The sequence below is a fragment of the Corvus kubaryi genome, unplaced genomic scaffold, assembly GCF_017639235.1.
Source record: "Corvus kubaryi isolate FWS band 111438036 unplaced genomic scaffold, C.kubaryi_AGA036_p1.0 split3-131, whole genome shotgun sequence".
NCBI classification, from domain to species: domain Eukaryota; kingdom Metazoa; phylum Chordata; class Aves; order Passeriformes; family Corvidae; genus Corvus; species Corvus kubaryi.
In genome coordinates, this window is record NW_024582083.1 from 1,409,370 (window position 1) to 1,428,274 (window position 18,905).

Consider the following 18,905-nt stretch of genomic DNA (forward strand, 5'->3'; position numbering starts at 1 on the left):
CTCAGTAGAAATTAATAGCCATAGGAGTGACAGAAACCCTGATGACAAATACCTTTTTAAGCAAATAATAAAGAGTTTTAGTAATATCTTCCATTTTCATTTGGAGAGAAAAGTTATTCCAAGGTCCTCTCTATACTCACTGTAATTGATACAGCAAGGATAATATGCTGTCCATTTATCACAAACTGATTTAAGTCTTCCTAACATCCCCACCTTAAATAAAATATTTCTATATGAGACAGAATTATACACATGACAAACTTAACAAGTCAGTATTTTTGCATGAGTCCTTTTAAAGCAAAATAATGAAAGCTTATAATTTTTGACTGCAAAAGAAAGAAAAAAACCAAAAAGCCCCCCAAAAATAAAAAAGCTTTTATTTTTCCTACAAATTTAATTTATGCCACACCATATATAGCAAGGTATCTAATAAAAAGAAGCTACAAGACCCTTTCCTCAAGCTTAGCTCTGTCATTACAATTAAAGAAGACATAAAATGAGCATCTGGCCTCATCTGTTTTTTCTTGCAGTCTAAAAAAAGAGAAGAATATTAACATCTCAGACCTACAGTTAACAGCCAAAGGACATTTTTGACAAAAAAGTCCAGCATGTGCATATATACACCCACACTAAAAAAAAACCCTGCTCCTCCTGCAAACAGCCACATATTTGCCCTGCTGTTTTGCACCTAAATAAATCTAAAACACATAACATTGCCTTTAAAAATCCAGCTACTAAGAAATTACCATCCTGTTGCTATAATTTTTTACATCAGTGAGAATACCCTTCTAGTGCTTGTTGTATATATATCAACATTTTATTTTCCTGTTTCCCCTAGAGAAGCACTTAAATTCCTTTGTTCCATTAGTTATCTAATAAAGCAACAAAAAAGTAAACACAATACTCAAAGATATCAAAAACATTGTAGTAGACCAATAAAAATGAACAGGAAAATATATGAAGATGTAAAGTATATGAAATTACTCCTTAAAAACCAGAAAGCAAATATTAAGCATATTTACTTTGTCCCTTTAAATAGACTACATATGCTAAAGAATTATTCACCAAGCAACCAAATCCAAATGCTAACTTGATAACAAGAAAATTTAATTATGTGCAGCAAGTTGCTGCTTCTTTGGTTGCTTAGTCATTTGGGTTTGTTTGGGCTTTTTTAAAGTATAATCTAAGAATCACATATATCTCTACATATAATCAATCACCAAAATCCATCAAGAAATACGACGTCTATTGTGAAACCACACTGCAGCATCACACTTCCATTCCAAATCAGTGATATGGGGCAGCAAGGTACTGACAGAAACTACCAAGAACTGGTATTAGTATTTGTGGCACTGACCACAAATAGATTTTAGTATTGTGAAACAACTGTAACAATTGGAAGTGTCTAATAGCACTCATACATAGCAGTATACCACACAGGTTTCATTTAAATTTTTATCAGGTGTTTTACAGGTTTTTTTTCGATAGTTTGAGAGAGTACATCGTTTTCGTTCCTAGGTCAGTTCTCCCTTGAATTCACTACAACCATAAGAACTTTTCACATATAACAGTAGAACCTTTCACAATCACCAGTACTTCTGGTGATTTTTTTTTCCCCAGGCAGTGCTGTATAATAGTTAATACTACAAGTACATGAGCATGCAACTGACTTTCCATACCAAGTTTCTCAAATAAATGTATCTTCACTTTCTACAAAAAAAGTCTTAACGAAGACAAATTGACTGTTTACCGTTTCAAACATTTCAGTGGAAATCATCAGATCTGCTGAAAATAATTAATTTTACATCAAAAACTCCACATTTTATAAGAAAACTATACAGAAATCCCACTGGATAAGGCTATTTTCTACCTAGAAACTGATCGTTTTCTACACGTGTTCAATTTAAAAGCTACTTTCATCTTCTGCTGTATTCATCAATAGCCCTACAGAACCTGAAACAACTTATCAACACAAAACTTTCCCTAGATACTCAAAAAACATACAAATCTAGTTCAGAATAGTGTCTTCAGAATAGCGTCTTCAGAATAGCAGCTCTAGCCGAATACAAGCACATAAACTATGGGAGTTGGCTGCTGAAAGACACCTGGCCCATAGTTCATGATATTCAAGTTACATTTCATACAGTAAGTGCTCCCCTAGGATATAAAAAAATTGAGGTCATGCTCTTGATTTCTGCTGTTCCTGATTAGTTATTGCTTATTCTTCAGCAAGTTATTGTGCAAGATCTACAACAAAAACACATCTGCAGAAGAACAAGTAAGTTTACAAATAAGGCAAGTTTCTACAATTCATGTCCTGTAAGGCAGGGTTCAAAATAAACTGTTGATTTGGGTGTTACAGGAATGTTTAACTTTAAAAGAGCCAAGTCACAGGAAGGAGTGAGTGGCTTGTGTCCAGACATAAAGGACATATAGAATTTTCAGGCACAGAAGAGTACACAACAAAGATGGGATACACAGCTGAAGCTGCAGAAACTGAGTGCCATCTTGAATTCGAACACAATCTTACTTTTAGCTTTACTGTTTAACATAAAATTTTGAAACATGTCCAAATAAGATAAACTACATTAACTACCGAAAAGATTTTGGGTTTCTTGATGTATATTCCTCTTGAATAAACTTTAAAATATTGAAAAGAATAGTGTTTGCTCAGGATAGTTATACCTGCAAATAACAATCTAGAAATTAATTTACATGTTCTTACAAACCTGATCTGAAATTTACTGGCACCAACATTATTTTCTCCTGCACAGCAGATCCCTCCACAAATTCTATGATCTGGATACTTTTACTGCATTAGTAATGAGAAACTTCATTTAAAAGAAGGTCTCAGGTTTCAGTGGTCAAAAAACCCTGTGGTTTTAACATTTTCTTAAAAAAAGAACCAAATAAATTCAGACACTACAGCAGCTTGACAGTTTATTATATCTCCTTTCTTTTGTGTATGAAAGGTGAATTACACTGTCAAAGTAACTGGTGCTAGAATTAATCTTTCCAAAGTAGCAGAGCTTAACTTTCTGAAACATCAAAGTAATAAATACTGTCATATCAAACCCACCAGTAAGGCATTACGTATGCCAAAAGCAAACAATTCAACCATTTCATCTATTAAAAAACAACCCCACACTATTGGGATGAACACCGAAAAAAGAAACTTGCCAGATAGTAACAATCTTAACACAAATTAATAACCTCACTTAATGGAATCACAGCAAGTGATTTCACAGGAAGCCTGCTCACAGGCTTACATCAGCCACAAGCCTAAACTCTTTGCTGGACAGAACACAGAGCACTGAGCACTCAAGATGTGAGAAATTCAAATTCAGTATGCAGAAATCAGTCCCAGTAGTGATTAACTAGGATAACTACACTGTCAGTTTGGTTCAACTTAGAAATCCAGTGTCAGAACCCGTCTAAAACTGATACCAACCTATCAAAGAATCGGTCAGTGGTGCTGGACTAAAACTGAACCTTTATAGTTAAATGCTATATTAACAAATCAGTACACCTGACCCTTCATCATTGGTATTTCAGAATGCACTAAACATGTTCAAACATTAACAATTATAGTGAAAATTAAGACTTAGCACTCAGTCTTATTTTCATCGCATTACTAAATGATTTAGGAAACAAGCAAGCTGTTTTTAGTGTAGTAAAATACAGACTGCTGGAAATTAAGGAGGAATCTGATCTAGTAAAAGAATCAGATAAATTCCAGTTCTCCAAATAAACACATGCAGTAGGCTGTCTATACAGGGTAACTAGACATCCATGAGGTAAAAACTGGGTACTCAAATGCCTTTGGATTAATATTTTCTCACAAATTGTGTTGTTCCATTCTCAGAAGAAATCATGGAACAATACTCATGTGATCATAAACCAGCAATTTTTCTTTAGAAACCCTCTAAATTGTTCTTAAGCTTTCTTCCCAGAATGCTGATTTAATTGCTGTGTGCAAGAAACTAAATAGAGAGAAAACAACGTAAATTGAGCAGTGACAATAAACTAGGTGAGAAACAGTAAATCAAAGGACAATATGGAATAATTATTTCACATGTGTTATTTTTTTAACTTTAAAGCAAAAGTTATTGGGGTGATGCAATACTACTTCGTATTTAGCAAAATGCTTAATTATTCTGCTGTTTCATAAGACTTGACATAGTTTCCTCAAACTTTTCTCAGAAAGCTAATACATAGAGTTTGAAGAAGATTTCAGGATTCTTCCCTGTTCTTACAAATCATCTTGGCAGCAGAGATACCAGCCAGTCATTACAAAGACCTGTTCCTAACACCTCAAGCCAAAAATCACTCAGAACAGCAATACACAGCTAAATAAAATTATCAAGTCCTTAACTAATTTTACACTGTTGGAGTGAAGCCCTTAACCTCCTTTTAATCCCCTATAACTCGATTATTTCTTAAACCCTTTTCCCAGTGAACAACCTACACTTTTTACAAGGCATTTTCCCTGCCAAACTGTCCTGGTTTATAATAGAAATCAGGTACATAATTCCTTCTAAATAAAAAAAAAAACCAAAAAAAACCCCAAACCAAAAAACAAACAAACAAAAAAATCCCACCAAATGACAAAAACACAAAAGTACCTGTATTTTGAAAAGCAGAAGGCATTATCTAGGAGTCACAGTCAAATTTCACAGAATACACACAAATAAAACAGATTCTTGTTATCAATATTTAACTTAAGCAAGCCCACCATTCACTCAAATCCGTCTTTAAGAAACTTAAAACTTGCAGGAAGAAAGCAGGAAGACTTCCAGATTCATACAGTCTACTTGTCAGAAAGGACAAAAACAGAACGAGAAAAATTCTTCCAAATTCATGACCTAAGTGGCAAGATCTGGAATTCTGATCTGAAACTCAAGTTTTTCAGATAAGCAGCTCTATTTCTGATACAATGCAACTGTACTGCCCAGCTTTCCACTAATCCACATTCAGGGAGGGCAGGCAGTTTACATGCCCACTAGCTCTACCCCCCAGGGATGGATGGTGCTGTTGACCTTCAGTTTCAGAGTTTAGAGTCTCATGCATTTAACTGTTTAAAACAGGGGTGATATTGATTATTTAGATCCAGGTTGAAAAAGGAAGAAGTTCTTCCTTCACCCATTTTTCTAGTTCTCTCATGGCAAACACATAAAAATGAACTGGCGTAGAAAAGGCATAAAATTATTGGTTCTTGCCTGGAGACTACAAGCAACACTAACAACTGAGATGTTTATGGGATTGACCAGGGACTTGAACCTGGTGTAAAGGCTGAATAAACAAGGACATTTTTCACTGTGACCAGTGTCAAAGAAATCTAGAAAGTACATGCTGCAAATCCCTACAGCTGATGTAACAGCAATAAAATTTTGACTTTCATTTCCTCCTACTCTCATTTCTAATTTTCTGGTGCATGTCATAAAAGGGAAGTGATGTAAAATATTTTGATTTTAGTGAAAATACTTAAACATGAACAACCTATTGTGTTGCCTATCAAGGAGGGAAATAGCAAACAGCTTAGCAGATTTCTGAATAAAGATGAGGAAAAAATGCAAATGTTAGGAACATCAAATTTTCCAGTGACTTTTTAAGAAAACAAATCTGAGACAGGTATAACAGAACTTCACTTAAGACGAGTGAAGTTAAGTAGGATATACCATAATATGAACAGAGATTAAATAGAGACTTCAAAAAAATTTAGTTATAATTACATGATGGTATATCTTACCTAAACTAGGTTTTGACTTGTTCTGCCTACATATTTGTACCATACTTAGGACATCTAAGAATTAACAACACCAGATGATGAATCTACTCTAGCACCAGATGAAAAAAGCAGCTACTGTGTAAATCCATTCCAGTACTTTGCCATCAACCCTGTGATTTCCCACAGAATTAAGCCATGCAACAGATGCTTTAATACCTCTGACAAAATAGGTTACTCAGCTTTAGTTTATCACAGTATTATCTATATAAATAGCCTGATACAGGATGAAAATCTTGCCTCAGAAATATTGTCTTGCTATGCACTGCAGCTTTCTTAATGCTTGTCTGATTTTATTTATTTCTACTTCATAATTGTCACCCTCCAATTTACTTGACTTTCTGCACTGTTTTGCACAGTGCAACATGTGATTCAGCTAAAGGGGAAAGCAGAGTGATCATACAATATGCAATTCACTGTAGGAGTCAGGAATGTAAAGGCAGCAGGGAGGCACCTACCCACAATTCCATGAAGCAATGCAGCAAATGAATCAGACACAGACTTTAAATACACAAACAGAAATCCTTGAAGATGAATTAGGCAAAATGAAATACTTTGATTCATATCAGTGAAACTGAAAGATTGTTTTCTACCTGCACCTCGCAAATGGGTGAAGAGGGGAAGCAGGGGGGAAGAGCCGCAGAATAAAAAACAAGTAACAATTTATTCAGGAAAATAATTCATTGAAAAGGAAAATAAAATCCCCATTCAAATACACTAACTTAACAAAATAAAGACCCGTGTTTTCATTGTACTCCATAAGTAGTAACGAACTTTGAATTCTCTTATACCTAATAAAGCAAAAAGGAAAAAAATAATGCAAAAAAAACCCCTCCACACAACAGTCTTGGTACTTTATACTAATTTACTGGACGACTTAATTTGTTCTCCATTTCAAGTATGCTTTGTTTCCATTTTTCGAAGATGCAAAATATATCCAGAAGTCTGTTTTATAAACTAAATGGCAAAATAATGATTTAAAATAAGCAGACTGGCATAATTCCATCTCTCACAAACATCAGTGAACATATCCTCTGTGACCTCAATTAGACAAGACTACCAGCAAACCAGGTTGAGATCCAGTCTAATACAACATGATCCCAGAGAAATCCACAGTGAAGATTTGATAAAATGGGGAAAAGAAAGCAATCCTAAATCTTCAAGCAGAAACATTTCACTTCCTGCAAAACTCTTTAAAAATACACTATTTGAACAATTTCCTTTAACATTTCAGACCACATAGGGTTAGCTGACTACACATCACTGATGCTTTTCAAATTTGAAATTATAATTAATTCAGCATTACGAAGATTATTTTTTTTTTTCCTTCATTTTCCTTCAATCAACCACTTCTCTTGATAAACGCGAGATGTAAAATAATACATCACAATGTCTTTTGTTTCATCCTTATGCTTGATTACTCCTGGCAGGTTTTTTGGTCTAATGAGCAAGCTGTTTGGCTACAGCTACCTAAATTAAAACAACTGAAAAATTCATTTGTCAAATCTGAAAATGCATCTACTTCATTTTCAAGCTTAAATTTGTTTTATTGCAGTATGAATGAATGATTCACATGGACATATTTTAGCTCAGTTGTATAAATACTGTAAGAACTTTTACAGCTGTAGAAATTTTAGCTTCAACTAGTACTTTTTGTCAGTGATAAAAATATCTTTCTGATATAACCAAGCAAGAGTAGGATCTGTGTATGTGGGAATTAAGCATGTGCAAATTACTAACCTTTATCTGCAGTAGAACAAAAAGCACAGATATCTGTAGAAAAAGCAGCACTATACAGATACTACTAACCAGATGAACTTTTTAGTATTAATAATGTTTGACAGCAACTTACAATATTTTAGGAAAAAGATTTCCTAACATTCATGCTGTTGAATAGTCCAACTACACTCAAACTGGGCTGGAAAGCCACAGCCCAACTGTAAAAAAAATTCAATTATTTTCCAGCTAAAGGAATATCTGTTTGACAAGAAAGATCTTTTTAAAACCTAAACTATGTAAGATGTTATCACATTTTACAACCAGATAAGCACTGTTGGAATCAAACATCAGCTTTGCTTCACAGAATAATTTCTCACATTTTCTTTAAGTATTATTTTTATAACTTCTCCCACCTTTCTTGGAGAAGCTGGAGTTCAAACAAACATTTTCTTGACTGACAATCACTACATGTTTGTAGCAATACTTGCCTTGTTCTTATGTGATATTTATAGGCATGTAAAAAAAGAGGTAGTTCTTCCAGTCAGTGAACTGAAACTATTGCAGATAATAACTGCCTCACAAATCTGAGATATGAATTTAGAATTATTATTTTATTCTGCACACTACAAACATTGTTAAACCCATGTCACTTTCCGTATATATCCAAAAACGATCTGCAATCAATGGGATATCAAACGGTAAGATAAAACTGCAGACATGGTGAGGTTGGACCTATAAAATACTTCTAATACTCTATGAGGTACTTTGCTCCTCAGAATGAGGGATAGACAGCGCAAAATCACTTTACATTTTTATTGATCTGAGGTACCAGTTAGCATAAGCGTGTGCGTGGGTGCCCTCACACATACAAGGTATGGTTCATTTATTATTTTAAAAAGAAACAAAAAAACCCAACAAAAAACAAACCAAAACACATACATCATCTCAACTTTTCCATGTGCTGGACATCAAATACTCTATAACATTAGTACTTCAGAACCTTCTGGGGGAAAAATGTTATTGTCTTCCAGTGAGTTATGTTACTCCAAAATGTCTTCTGTGATGCAGTCCAGCACCTTAATTGTGCCTCCCCTGATGGGGGAGGCTTTTTAGAGTCTTTGTCAGGAGTCCGAGAGACGAACGGGACTTCTGTATTTTCTTCAGGTTCTTCAGGTTGTTTATGATACCTTACCAGTAATTCACATGCTGACAGCATAGCATGAAGCAGAGCAACATACAAAAGGCAAAATGCAGGAAAGCTCAAGGCTTTTTAAAGGTAAACTAAACAATGGTCACTTAAAACAAAAGGTATTTTCACTTTTCTACCAATTATCTTGTCACATAGACAGCAACTGAGGACTTCTTTATCCAATCATCCCAAACTACTTCTACTGAAGAATATGGAGTAGTAGAAGAAGAAGAAAAAGGTCTGGAGAACAACAACAATCCTCCATTTTGATGTTTTTTGCTTTTATCTATTTACTATATTCATAAACCCAAGACCTCTAAGTTTTTCATCCTGTGACAATCTTACATAATATTCTATCACCTAATTCACACCAGTGTGGATTCTAATTCTTCCCAAAGGGTAGGCAATTTTCTCCATGGATGAAGGTCAAAAACAGTGTTGTCCTGGGGGGTAGAACCCTTCAAAACAGGCAGAGAAATATTCTCTGCACTATGGGTTCCCACATCCTGTTTACAGAAGCTGTGCTACAATCCAAATCTAGAAAACTTGGAGGAAAAAAGTGATAGTTTCATATGCCCTAAGAAACTATCATTTTACATGGGAATGAAAAAAGAGAGGAATTGTAAACATTCAGCCTATGTAAAAAGTATGCAAACACAGAAAGGTACAGTAGCTTTTGTCCAAACCACAGTTCTACTACTGTGTAGAACCCAGTTTATAAATACGCATTCAGTCCTAATGAAGAACATTGAATGTTTGAGGTTTTATATTTCTAAATTCTTCAATCTGCAGTAAAAATCTACACAGTGAATTCTACTTCTGCATATGCCTCCCTCTCCATCTTTACGAGACTACACCCGCAGATCTCAGAGAGAAATCTCATGATTCATAATCATGTTACACTTAACTTGGCTAAGATGCTACTTACAGTAACTACAAGGCAGTCTTGGGCATCTATCCCTGCATGCTTTTAGAGGATATTTTCTTTTGAGAAACTGATGAATCTCAGAGGATATCACAGATGGAACCAACCCTTTTTTCTAACATATTTGAGTCTTTTTCTTAATAGTGTAAAGAAATTCTGTCTGCTCATGCCCCAAGTACCAGATTTCATCAAAACAGGACCTTGTAACTTCCTACCAAGAATTCCTGAGTAAAGTTTGATATATAAAAAATAAGCACCTGCATGAAAAATTGAACAGTTTAGCAGTTTAGGAGAGAAATGCTAGATTTAATAAGATTTAAAAAATAGTTACGCACTTAGTGCGCTTTAATCCAGTTCACATATGAAATATTGTGCACTATTTGCAATACAGTAAGCAATCTGACAGCCCTTTGCTGGCTTTGGAAACTAAGAGCTCTTCACATTCACGTTCTTTGCTCCTGGATGTTGGAAACAAGACTGCCTACCTAATTCTCAGTATGCTTAAAGACTCAAACACCAGATCAAGACAGCGAATATGTATCTTGGTGATTATCTTAATGAAAATTCTGAGGCCATTTCTCTATCTTCCTTAAGATTTGAATTGGCTTGCATTCCAACATCATCTGTGATTTTTCACATAAAAGCAATTGGCTTTTATTGACAATGCACACAAGAAAATTCTGCGAAGATGGTAGAATAGAAATCCTTTTAAACAGCAAATTAGCATAAGAAAAATCAAGCACTCGTTCCAGTCATTTCGTATTTGGGCCGAAGAAGGGAATGCTTCCAGATCAGAGCAATATGAATTTAAATGGTATTCTTCCTTATTCTTCTGCAAAACAGCATAAATCTGTTGCCTAGATCATCTGGGAATACTGCAGCTAATTAATTCCCTCACAGTGCAGGCCTTAAGAGTGCAAGCCTTAATCTATGCCAGTAGCACACAAAGATTCCCAAAACCTGAAATGCTTTTGCCAAAGTAGAATTTTTGAGTGTAATATAATCTGTCAGGATAAAAGTAAATAAGCCACTATATACAGGCAAACTTGTTGTCAAATCCAGCGGTCTACTCTGGCCCTAAACTTTACGAATACAGAGTTCTCAGAGCTTGACGTGGACTTCTTAAATCTGACCAAAGTGGCTAACTTACTCTTTCACAAAAGGCTGGAAGGGCACTTTCTACAATGGATTCTTGTCACTGCTGCTTTACCTACCAATCAATTGATTTCACTTCTAAAAATCACTGTTTGGGTTTTCTCCTGAAGTGATGTTCCAGTCACCAATACAAGCCCTGCCAAAACCTCAAACATATATGCATCATTAAATATAGATCCCCACACTTTTCATATTAATAACTTCCCTCTGTTTTAATGAGTAGCTGGTAAAACACAGATCATTTTTCACATGCAGTAGCATATAACAAGGAGTAAGTTCTGTACTTCTCACTGCTATGCTACAAAGATTTAACAACTGGAATTAATTTCATCATCAAGAGCAAGCTCAAAAATGTCACAGGAGTTTGTTTTCAGCTGCATGTAGGCCCCAGTGTAAGCGCACTACATAAAACTGTTTGATGACTTGCAGACTTTTTTAGGGAGATACTGAACAAGCTGTAAACTGACAGTCTCTTCTGAGTCAATGATTATGTATCACATGAGAAAATAAAAAATTAGTTCATAAGGATTTTCTGCAGCAAAATGTCAAGCACTGGATAGTCTGTAATAACAATATATTAAGATAATACTTTCTGGAAGTGGTAAAATACCAGAAAGTTTGAATGATTTAAATCTTTTGAACCCATTCTCTTATTGTGTTCTGTTAAAGCAGCCACTTGCAAAGATAATAACAGAGCAGTGAAATCACATCCTCATTGTAATGTGAAAGCTTTGTCATGGGTTATAATTTCATTTTAGCTCTCCTTGCGTCCTGTCCAAGGTTGCTACCTTACACTGCAGCACCTTTTTTAGGTACACCATTAATTCCTACAGAATCTTCCCTCTGTAATCTATCAATGTGAAATGGGACAGTAAAAGTGAAAAACCATTAAAAAAAAAATATAACAAATAGCTAAGGATTGTTCAAATTAGGTAAAAATGACCAGTGAAGCTCCAAACACTGATATTACTATCCACTAACTTTTCTCTTTCAGAAATCAAATTTCAAGAAATATTAAAATTACGAAAACTTTTAATACAATCCACTATGGCAGCACTTACTAGAATTGCCTCCACAGTATTTGTTTCTAAAGCAAACAGGCAAGATTTTTAGCACTAAGCACAGTGGGACATACAGATGCAAAAAAAGAAATTCTCTATGTCTATTAACTCTCTATGTCTATGTCTCTAAGACATTAAAATATGTCAAGACAAATAGGATAATAGAAAAACAACAAACAACACCATTGCAAAATCAATACAAAAATTGTAAAAAAGTCTAAATTAGAAAAATTAACACAAAACAGAACTACAGATATTTTACTAAAGTACTATTTCTATACTGATAAAAATATGATAGAAATACCTTCGTTAGAATAAAAGTTGCCTTATGCTTGAATACATGGGAGTTGGTCTAAAGCTAGGTTCCAAAAAAGTAACCAGATGCTGAAAGATTTTTTCATTTCCTTCAGCATATATTGCAGGAAAGGGAGGGGATGCAGGGACAACACAAACACACCAGGAGTCATGACAACATGGACATGACACAGACTGCTTCAACTCAGTCGAAGGAGTTACACTCAGAAACTGGCCAACACTTGCAAACACACTAATCCAAGCTATTATTTCTCTTTTCTGCAGATAATTACATCAAATGCTTTAATATTATGAATTAATAGAAACAGAGGAGATAGGAAAAATGATTTAATGGTGTCAGTCTAAAAATATTCTAATTCTGCTCAATCTACTGTTCTCTACATTCTGCCACCCCTCGCAAAACCTCTTAGACATCTTCCCTTTCTGATTGTAAAGCCAAGATAGCCTGTGCAGTTTCTGTTACTGTTTCCATCTATTTGTGTATTACAAAGCTATTTATACTACACTATAATAAGCACAGATGGCTAGAGTCAATCCCAATAAGATTTAATGGAAAGACAAGAAAAGACTGGGTATCCATAGCCTCTAAATAACCTACAGCATATAAAATAAAGATTATTCTTCAGAGAAAGGAGATAAAGATAAGATGAAACAATGTTATCAGCTTTACTTTAGATTATGAGGGCAATCTAAGGAAAAGCACATTACCATTTACTTAACTTCTAAACGTTAGCTATATAAAGAGCTTCCAAGTTAATGCCTTCCAAGAGACATGTAAGAGTCCAATGTTAACAACAGTTTGAGATAGTAGACTCATCGTTTTCAGACAAAAAAATATTTGTCACTAGAAACAGGCAGCAAAAACAGGCCATAGGAAAAGTAATGTGAAAGAAAAAAGGAATCTGTACTTGAGAATGACTTAAAAGCACACATAAAAATTAGAACCTCTGTCAATAATATAGAAGAAAGGAAAAATTAAGATTTACAGTACTCTTTCCCATTATAATTTGTCACGTTCCACTTAGAAGTTATGAACGAACAATTCAATAGCCTCTTAAATTTCCTTAATTAGTTAAAATTAATACAAATTCCTAAGACTTTCCCATATTTTACAGTTTAAAAAAGAGCAGTCAAGTCCTTATTAGTTTCATTTCAAAGGCAGTTATTACAGGTGAAGGTACAAAACACTTATTCTTTCTGTCAGACCTCCTAGGCTTCAGAATTTTTCCTCTTTCACCATATTAATAAAACTCAGATCATACAAAGTAAGTCATGAAAAAAAAGTGTCTGATACTAATTCAGAAGTGCCAGTTAGTTTCGGCTAACAGGCTGGCACGTGGAAAAGATTCAACACCCTATTTGCAAAAGTAACTTCATGTTAACTACAAGTTCTGTTTAATTTAGGCTTAAGGTAACATAAAGAAGAAGCTAATCTTTCATGTTTTGCAATTCCATTTTCTCCTGATGTCATGATCATGACATACGTATGTCATAAAAGAGCTGCCATACCCAATAATAAGCATAAAAAGTACCGGAGAAATAACACCCCCAAATCTTTTTTCACAACTGTTAACAATGAGTTAACATGAGTTATAAAAAAGACAGTGAGTGCCACACTATTCAATCCTAAATACTGATTTCCTCTAAAGTGCATTTAGCATCTTCCAAAAACTAGGAGGGCTTCCTGTCCAATGCAAAAAACTTGTTGAACAGAAGTCCTCCTCCTCTTCAAGTAAAGTTACTGGTACTCCACTCTGGAAGCATGAAAACCTTCCAAGTATTTACACGGTACTCCCACAACAAAGTGCAAAGAACTTGTGATAAATCCTTTTTAAAAGAGCCTTTGGCTTGCTCAGTTGTATAAAGCTGTAATTGTGATCCACAGTTGGAAAGGGATGTTCTGCTCACAACAGTAACGCAGAGTATCATGGAGCTTAGTTGAGGGGCAGTGTTTGTTTCTGAGAAGCCTTAAACCTCCAAAACAGACAAGGGAATAATGAATGCTGGCTATTAGTGAATCGGTGTGGAGACCTAGTATTTGATTTATCTCCTTTCCAAACACAGAGGTTTAGCTTTCACTGATGTTGAAAAAACATACTCTTTAAAGACTTCCAAAAGACTCCTCTGGGAAGACCACATGAGCTGCCCGAACTTGCCACATCTTGTAGAAGGCAGTATTTTTGATCATCAGTGTGAGAACAGCCCACAGCAAAGCAGAGTAAAAAGGAGTTATTACCAGTGCAAACTTCCTCTGCATAGCTGATTGGTTTTAAGGTCTGTTCAATTTTCTTCTACCTCCTTTACCTTAGATAACTATATTAACATGGGGGGATGATAGTTAACACTGTAGTAGGATGTAGCTGGTTACTGCATCATAATAATAGGATCCTATTATTTCATGGCACTACTATGACAGTTGAGCTGTGGAGTTAATTTATCAACTTAAATTTGAAAATAATCACCTAAATTATGACCTCTGAAAAGGAAAAGTATAAATCACTAATACGCAAGTTAGAACCTACAAATCTCTCTTCCAGCACCAAGTAAAATGTACCATACCAAATACCTTTTTAATGAACACAAATGCACAGGACACTGTTTACAAACATCAAATACTAAAATGAGTTACTCTGTAGAATGTTGTTTCATTGAATTTTAAAGAAATTAAAATTTCTAAAAAGAAAGTCTGAAAGATTTTTAGATAGTGATACAATAGACAACTATGCAATTTTGTCCAACGGACTGTAAAGACAATATAAAAAGACAAAGTGATTTTAAATTACAAAGCTATTGTGTTTTGCTCTAGGATTAGAAATACCACCATCATTTGGAAAGCAATCAGAAAGAGAAAAATAATTCCTTTATTCCTATATTCTGTTTTTCGCCATAGATTTACAGCATTATGAGTAATGAACGTTTGCCAGATAAGATTTAGGATGTTCAAAGCAGGAGAGTATAAATGTAATGCCATTTCTCCATCACATTTTTCAAAAAGAAGAATCTTTATTTCAGAAAAACTGCAGTATATATATGTGTTTATCAAATGTCTAGTGCAATCATCATAGATAAAACCACTACCACAAAGCATTATCAATATAACAAAATATGAATGAAGATGATACCCCTTACAGCATCTACTGAAAAGCCTCAATTCCCAAGCTTGAAATAAACAGATTCCCATGGGCTAGGACCACCCAGCATCCTGACACCACTGGCTGCTGAAGCAGCCTAACAAGGCAGCTTGGAAAACCTTAATAAACACATCAACCCTGAGACTTATTTTAGTGACAGACATGAACAGTTGCAGCTACTCAGCAACTGGACTGCAGCAGCACTAAGACTGGGTTAAAAACTCCTCCTCCCCAGCTACTTCAGGCTGGTAAATGTACCCTTGTATAGAACCCAAAACGTTTGACTTGCACACACAACTCAAGGGAGTTGATTTTTGACATATCCCATCTCCCCCCATCTTTAAGACACAAAGTCTCCTATTTAAAAATAAGACCATTCTCAATTTTTGCACAAGAAAAAGATGTGGGAATGTAGGTAGCCTCTAATACACATCTAGTTCCCACTGTTGCACTTTAAGGCACAGTTCCTGCCTAGACCTATTTCATTATTTTCAACAGATTTGTCAGAATGATCAAGACCATTCAAAAGAATTGAAGAGTTGGTTACAGTTCTACCTATAAAAAGTACTGAAAAGATCTTAGCTAATAATCCTACATTCATAACACTTACTGACAAAACTGACATTTTAGAGGATGTTAAGAAAGCTAGGTTTGTGTGTTGGCTTGGTTTTTGGTTTTTTATGAATAAAGTATCATATCCTGTTTATCAGGTTCTGTAAGGGTTGCCTTTCTGAATGACTGTGTTCTTTCTCACTGTGATCCAAAACTCTTAAGAAACTGAGCCAATGAGCCAGAATTCAGGGTCATTATCTTTCACATTAATCAGTCCTGTCAGTTAAGTCTTAAGTTAAGCTTTTAAATACTTCTTTTCACACCAGAATTCCATCTCACCCTTACATCTGTAGGGTACTTAAAGCCTGCAAAAAATATCCTACTCTGACCAGAGAATTAAATTACAAACACAGGCCTTGCATACCTTGATTTTAACTCTGCAAGACAGTTACCCCACATGTTTCAAATGCTGTTGTCCTGCTTCTTAACAGGAGGCCACATCTGAATCGCTAATGACATTGCTAACCTCAATTTCAAAACCAACAAATTATAGTCACACAAATAAATTTACAAATTATATCAAAACGTAGGATGTTAAAACTTCTCCACCATGCTATATTTAACTATGATAACTGATAAGTGATCATACAAGATATTTTTTCTCATGCATTCTTGTACAGGTAGATTAACAAAATTTTGGGTGTTTTTACAGTTATATGTTATGAATTACTGAAAACTATCCATGCTTTAAAGGGAGAGCCTTGTGAAGTATTAGGACCATCCATAAATATTCCAGACTGGGTACCAATCAATAGGACAAAAGCATTCTGCATAAGAAATAATAGCATACTCTTCACTGAAGCACCAGCCTTATAAAACTTAACACAGTGTAAAAATAAGCCAGCATACTTGCAAATTGCCTCAGAAGAATCAGTATGCAGTACTTCCTCAAAGCAGTCACTCTCAAAACCCTTGGGGACACCTACTTGTCACAGAATAAATTATCTGGCTAATATCCAATATTACAGTACATGTCAGCGGGCACCCAGGAGACAGGCATTAGAGAGCACTTGGCTTCCTCAGCCTTGCAGGTTAGTCCTTACATAAATGACTTTGCCCAATTACAAAACATAACTGATATACTTATTTCGGAGTTTTCTAGCAGCAGCCTTCAATCCTAGAACATTTCTATAGCATCAGATTTTGGCTATTTTTCTTTTTTTCCAAAATCACAGGTCCCAAAGCACGTCACACTGAACAGGTATTTTTCACATGAACCTAAGGGGTTTTTTTAAGATATTCAAGGAAAAAAAAATATATCTGACTACTGATTGGAAGTGCTGTCAAACACCAGAGTTATGCTGTTTAATAAAAACTTTTGGGAAAATAAGTTCTCACACAACTTTAGTAGTTCTTTCCTAGTTGCTTAAGATAAATAGCCAAGTTTGCATCCCACATACAACACAGACATAAAGGCAGAAAATACATGCATCATAAGTCACTCCAGGTCTCAGAAAAATAAGAGACTTTTTAGAGACATTTACTTCAGTTTGCTACAGCAAACCACAGTCACCAGCAAGCTGTAGAACAAGAAGAAACCTGTTGCCTCTGAAGTTGCAAACCTAATCAATGCTTTACACTAAATCAAAGAAATCCAGTAGGCTAAATAGTAAAGAAACAGAAAATTATTTTGCACGGCTGGAATTCGGATTTCTAAAAGTGACACCAAGGGACGCAGGATACTGGATGATTAAAGAAAATCTTTTCCACTGACAGAAATGTGAACGGCTTTTGAACTGGTTGTGTTTCACTAAACTTGGCAGAAAACACAGCCCAAACTAGGCGCACAGGCGAAGCCCGCTGAGGACAGAGCCACCTTACAGCGGCAGGTTTCGTAACTGATGAGATTCGGGTCAGGCTGGGGCTGCTGCTCCTGGGCTCCGAGCACGGCGCTCCGGACACCGCGTACCCGCCGCGCTGAAGCCCCGCACCCCTGACACGGCAACCCCCGGCCATGAGCGCTGCCCGTTCTCCCCCGCCCGCCCTGCCGGCACTTCTGACAGGGCACAGCGAGACACGGTGCTCCCGCTCGGCGCGGCTGCCAGGTGCCCGGGGAGGCAGGGGGCTCTGCCCCGGGCGGCACTGGCGGAGCGGCGGCGGGGCGACCCCCGGCCCGGCCCGGCGCCCCCACCGCATCCCTTCCCGCAGCGGGGCGGGAAACCGGAGGAGGGAGGACAAACGCGGCTCCCCCCCTCCACCGCCTGGAGACCCGCAGGGCGGGAAGCGGCTCCCGCGGCCCGGCCCGCTGGGCCCCGAAGGTGCGGGCCGGGCGCCCCGCACGGCCCGGGGCACGCCGGGCGGTCTTGGCCGCTCCGCGGCGGCAGCGCACCGGGAACTGCCCGGCGGGACTCCCATCCTCCTCGCCGAGGCGCCGCAGGCAATTAAAATAAGAATTAAAATTCGGGGAGAAGGGGGGAAGTTGAGGCTGCACCCCAGTCCCCGCTCCTCAAGGGATGCCCTCCACGAACGGAACCAGCGGGAGCGGGTCGGGCGCGGCTGCCGGCTGGCAGGGTCGAAGGGCTGAACTTACGTCTCGGAATTTGTTCCACTGCCCGACCTCCTTGTCGTACTGGGAGATAGTCGTGAGCCATTGTTTATCGTCCAGAAAATTGCCGCTGTCCGGTCTGCCCCCGGCCGCCGCCGCCGCCGGGCTGCACCAGGCTGCTGCACACACGCACACCAAGGCTGCCGCTGCCGTGAGCATCTGGGCGAGAGGAGACACGGGCAGGGAGGTTACCCACAGCGGAGCCGAACCCCGGCCGGGGGCTGCCGGCGGGGCACGGGACAGCCGCCCTCGGCGGGCCCCCTCGCCCACCTGAAAGCGGCGAGGGGGAAGGGGAAGGGGAGGCTGCCCAGCCCGTCACCTTGCTGCGAGCCCCGCACCCGCGCTCCTCGCCGCGGCCGGAAAGGCGGCCCCGCGCCCGCTTCCTCTCCGCACGCGCCGCCGTCTGCGGCCGCCCGTCCGTCCGCCCCGCTCCCGCGCCGCGCGCGCCGCCCGCCCCTCGCCCCGCCC

The 18,905-nt window shown here is 37.6% G+C and overlaps 1 protein-coding gene across 4 annotated transcripts in view; it reads right to left on the minus strand.

The window, feature by feature from the left end:
* SPOCK3 (SPARC (osteonectin), cwcv and kazal like domains proteoglycan 3) overlaps positions 1–18,870 on the minus strand; it is a 171,697-nt gene extending 152,827 nt beyond the window's left edge. For 3 of the 4 annotated variants that reach the window (XM_042014902.1, XM_042014900.1, XM_042014901.1), the window contains exons 1-2: positions 18,757–18,864; positions 18,423–18,596 (exon numbers count right to left, since the gene is read on the minus strand). In XM_042014902.1, the coding sequence (XP_041870836.1) occupies positions 18,423–18,596 (174 nt within the window). In that variant the 5' untranslated portion in view covers positions 18,757–18,864. Of the gene's footprint in view, positions 1–18,422; positions 18,597–18,756 lie in introns of all 4 variants that reach the window. The other variant, XM_042014903.1, reaches the window with a different exon arrangement.
* Between the last annotated feature and the right edge of the window lie 35 nt (positions 18,871–18,905).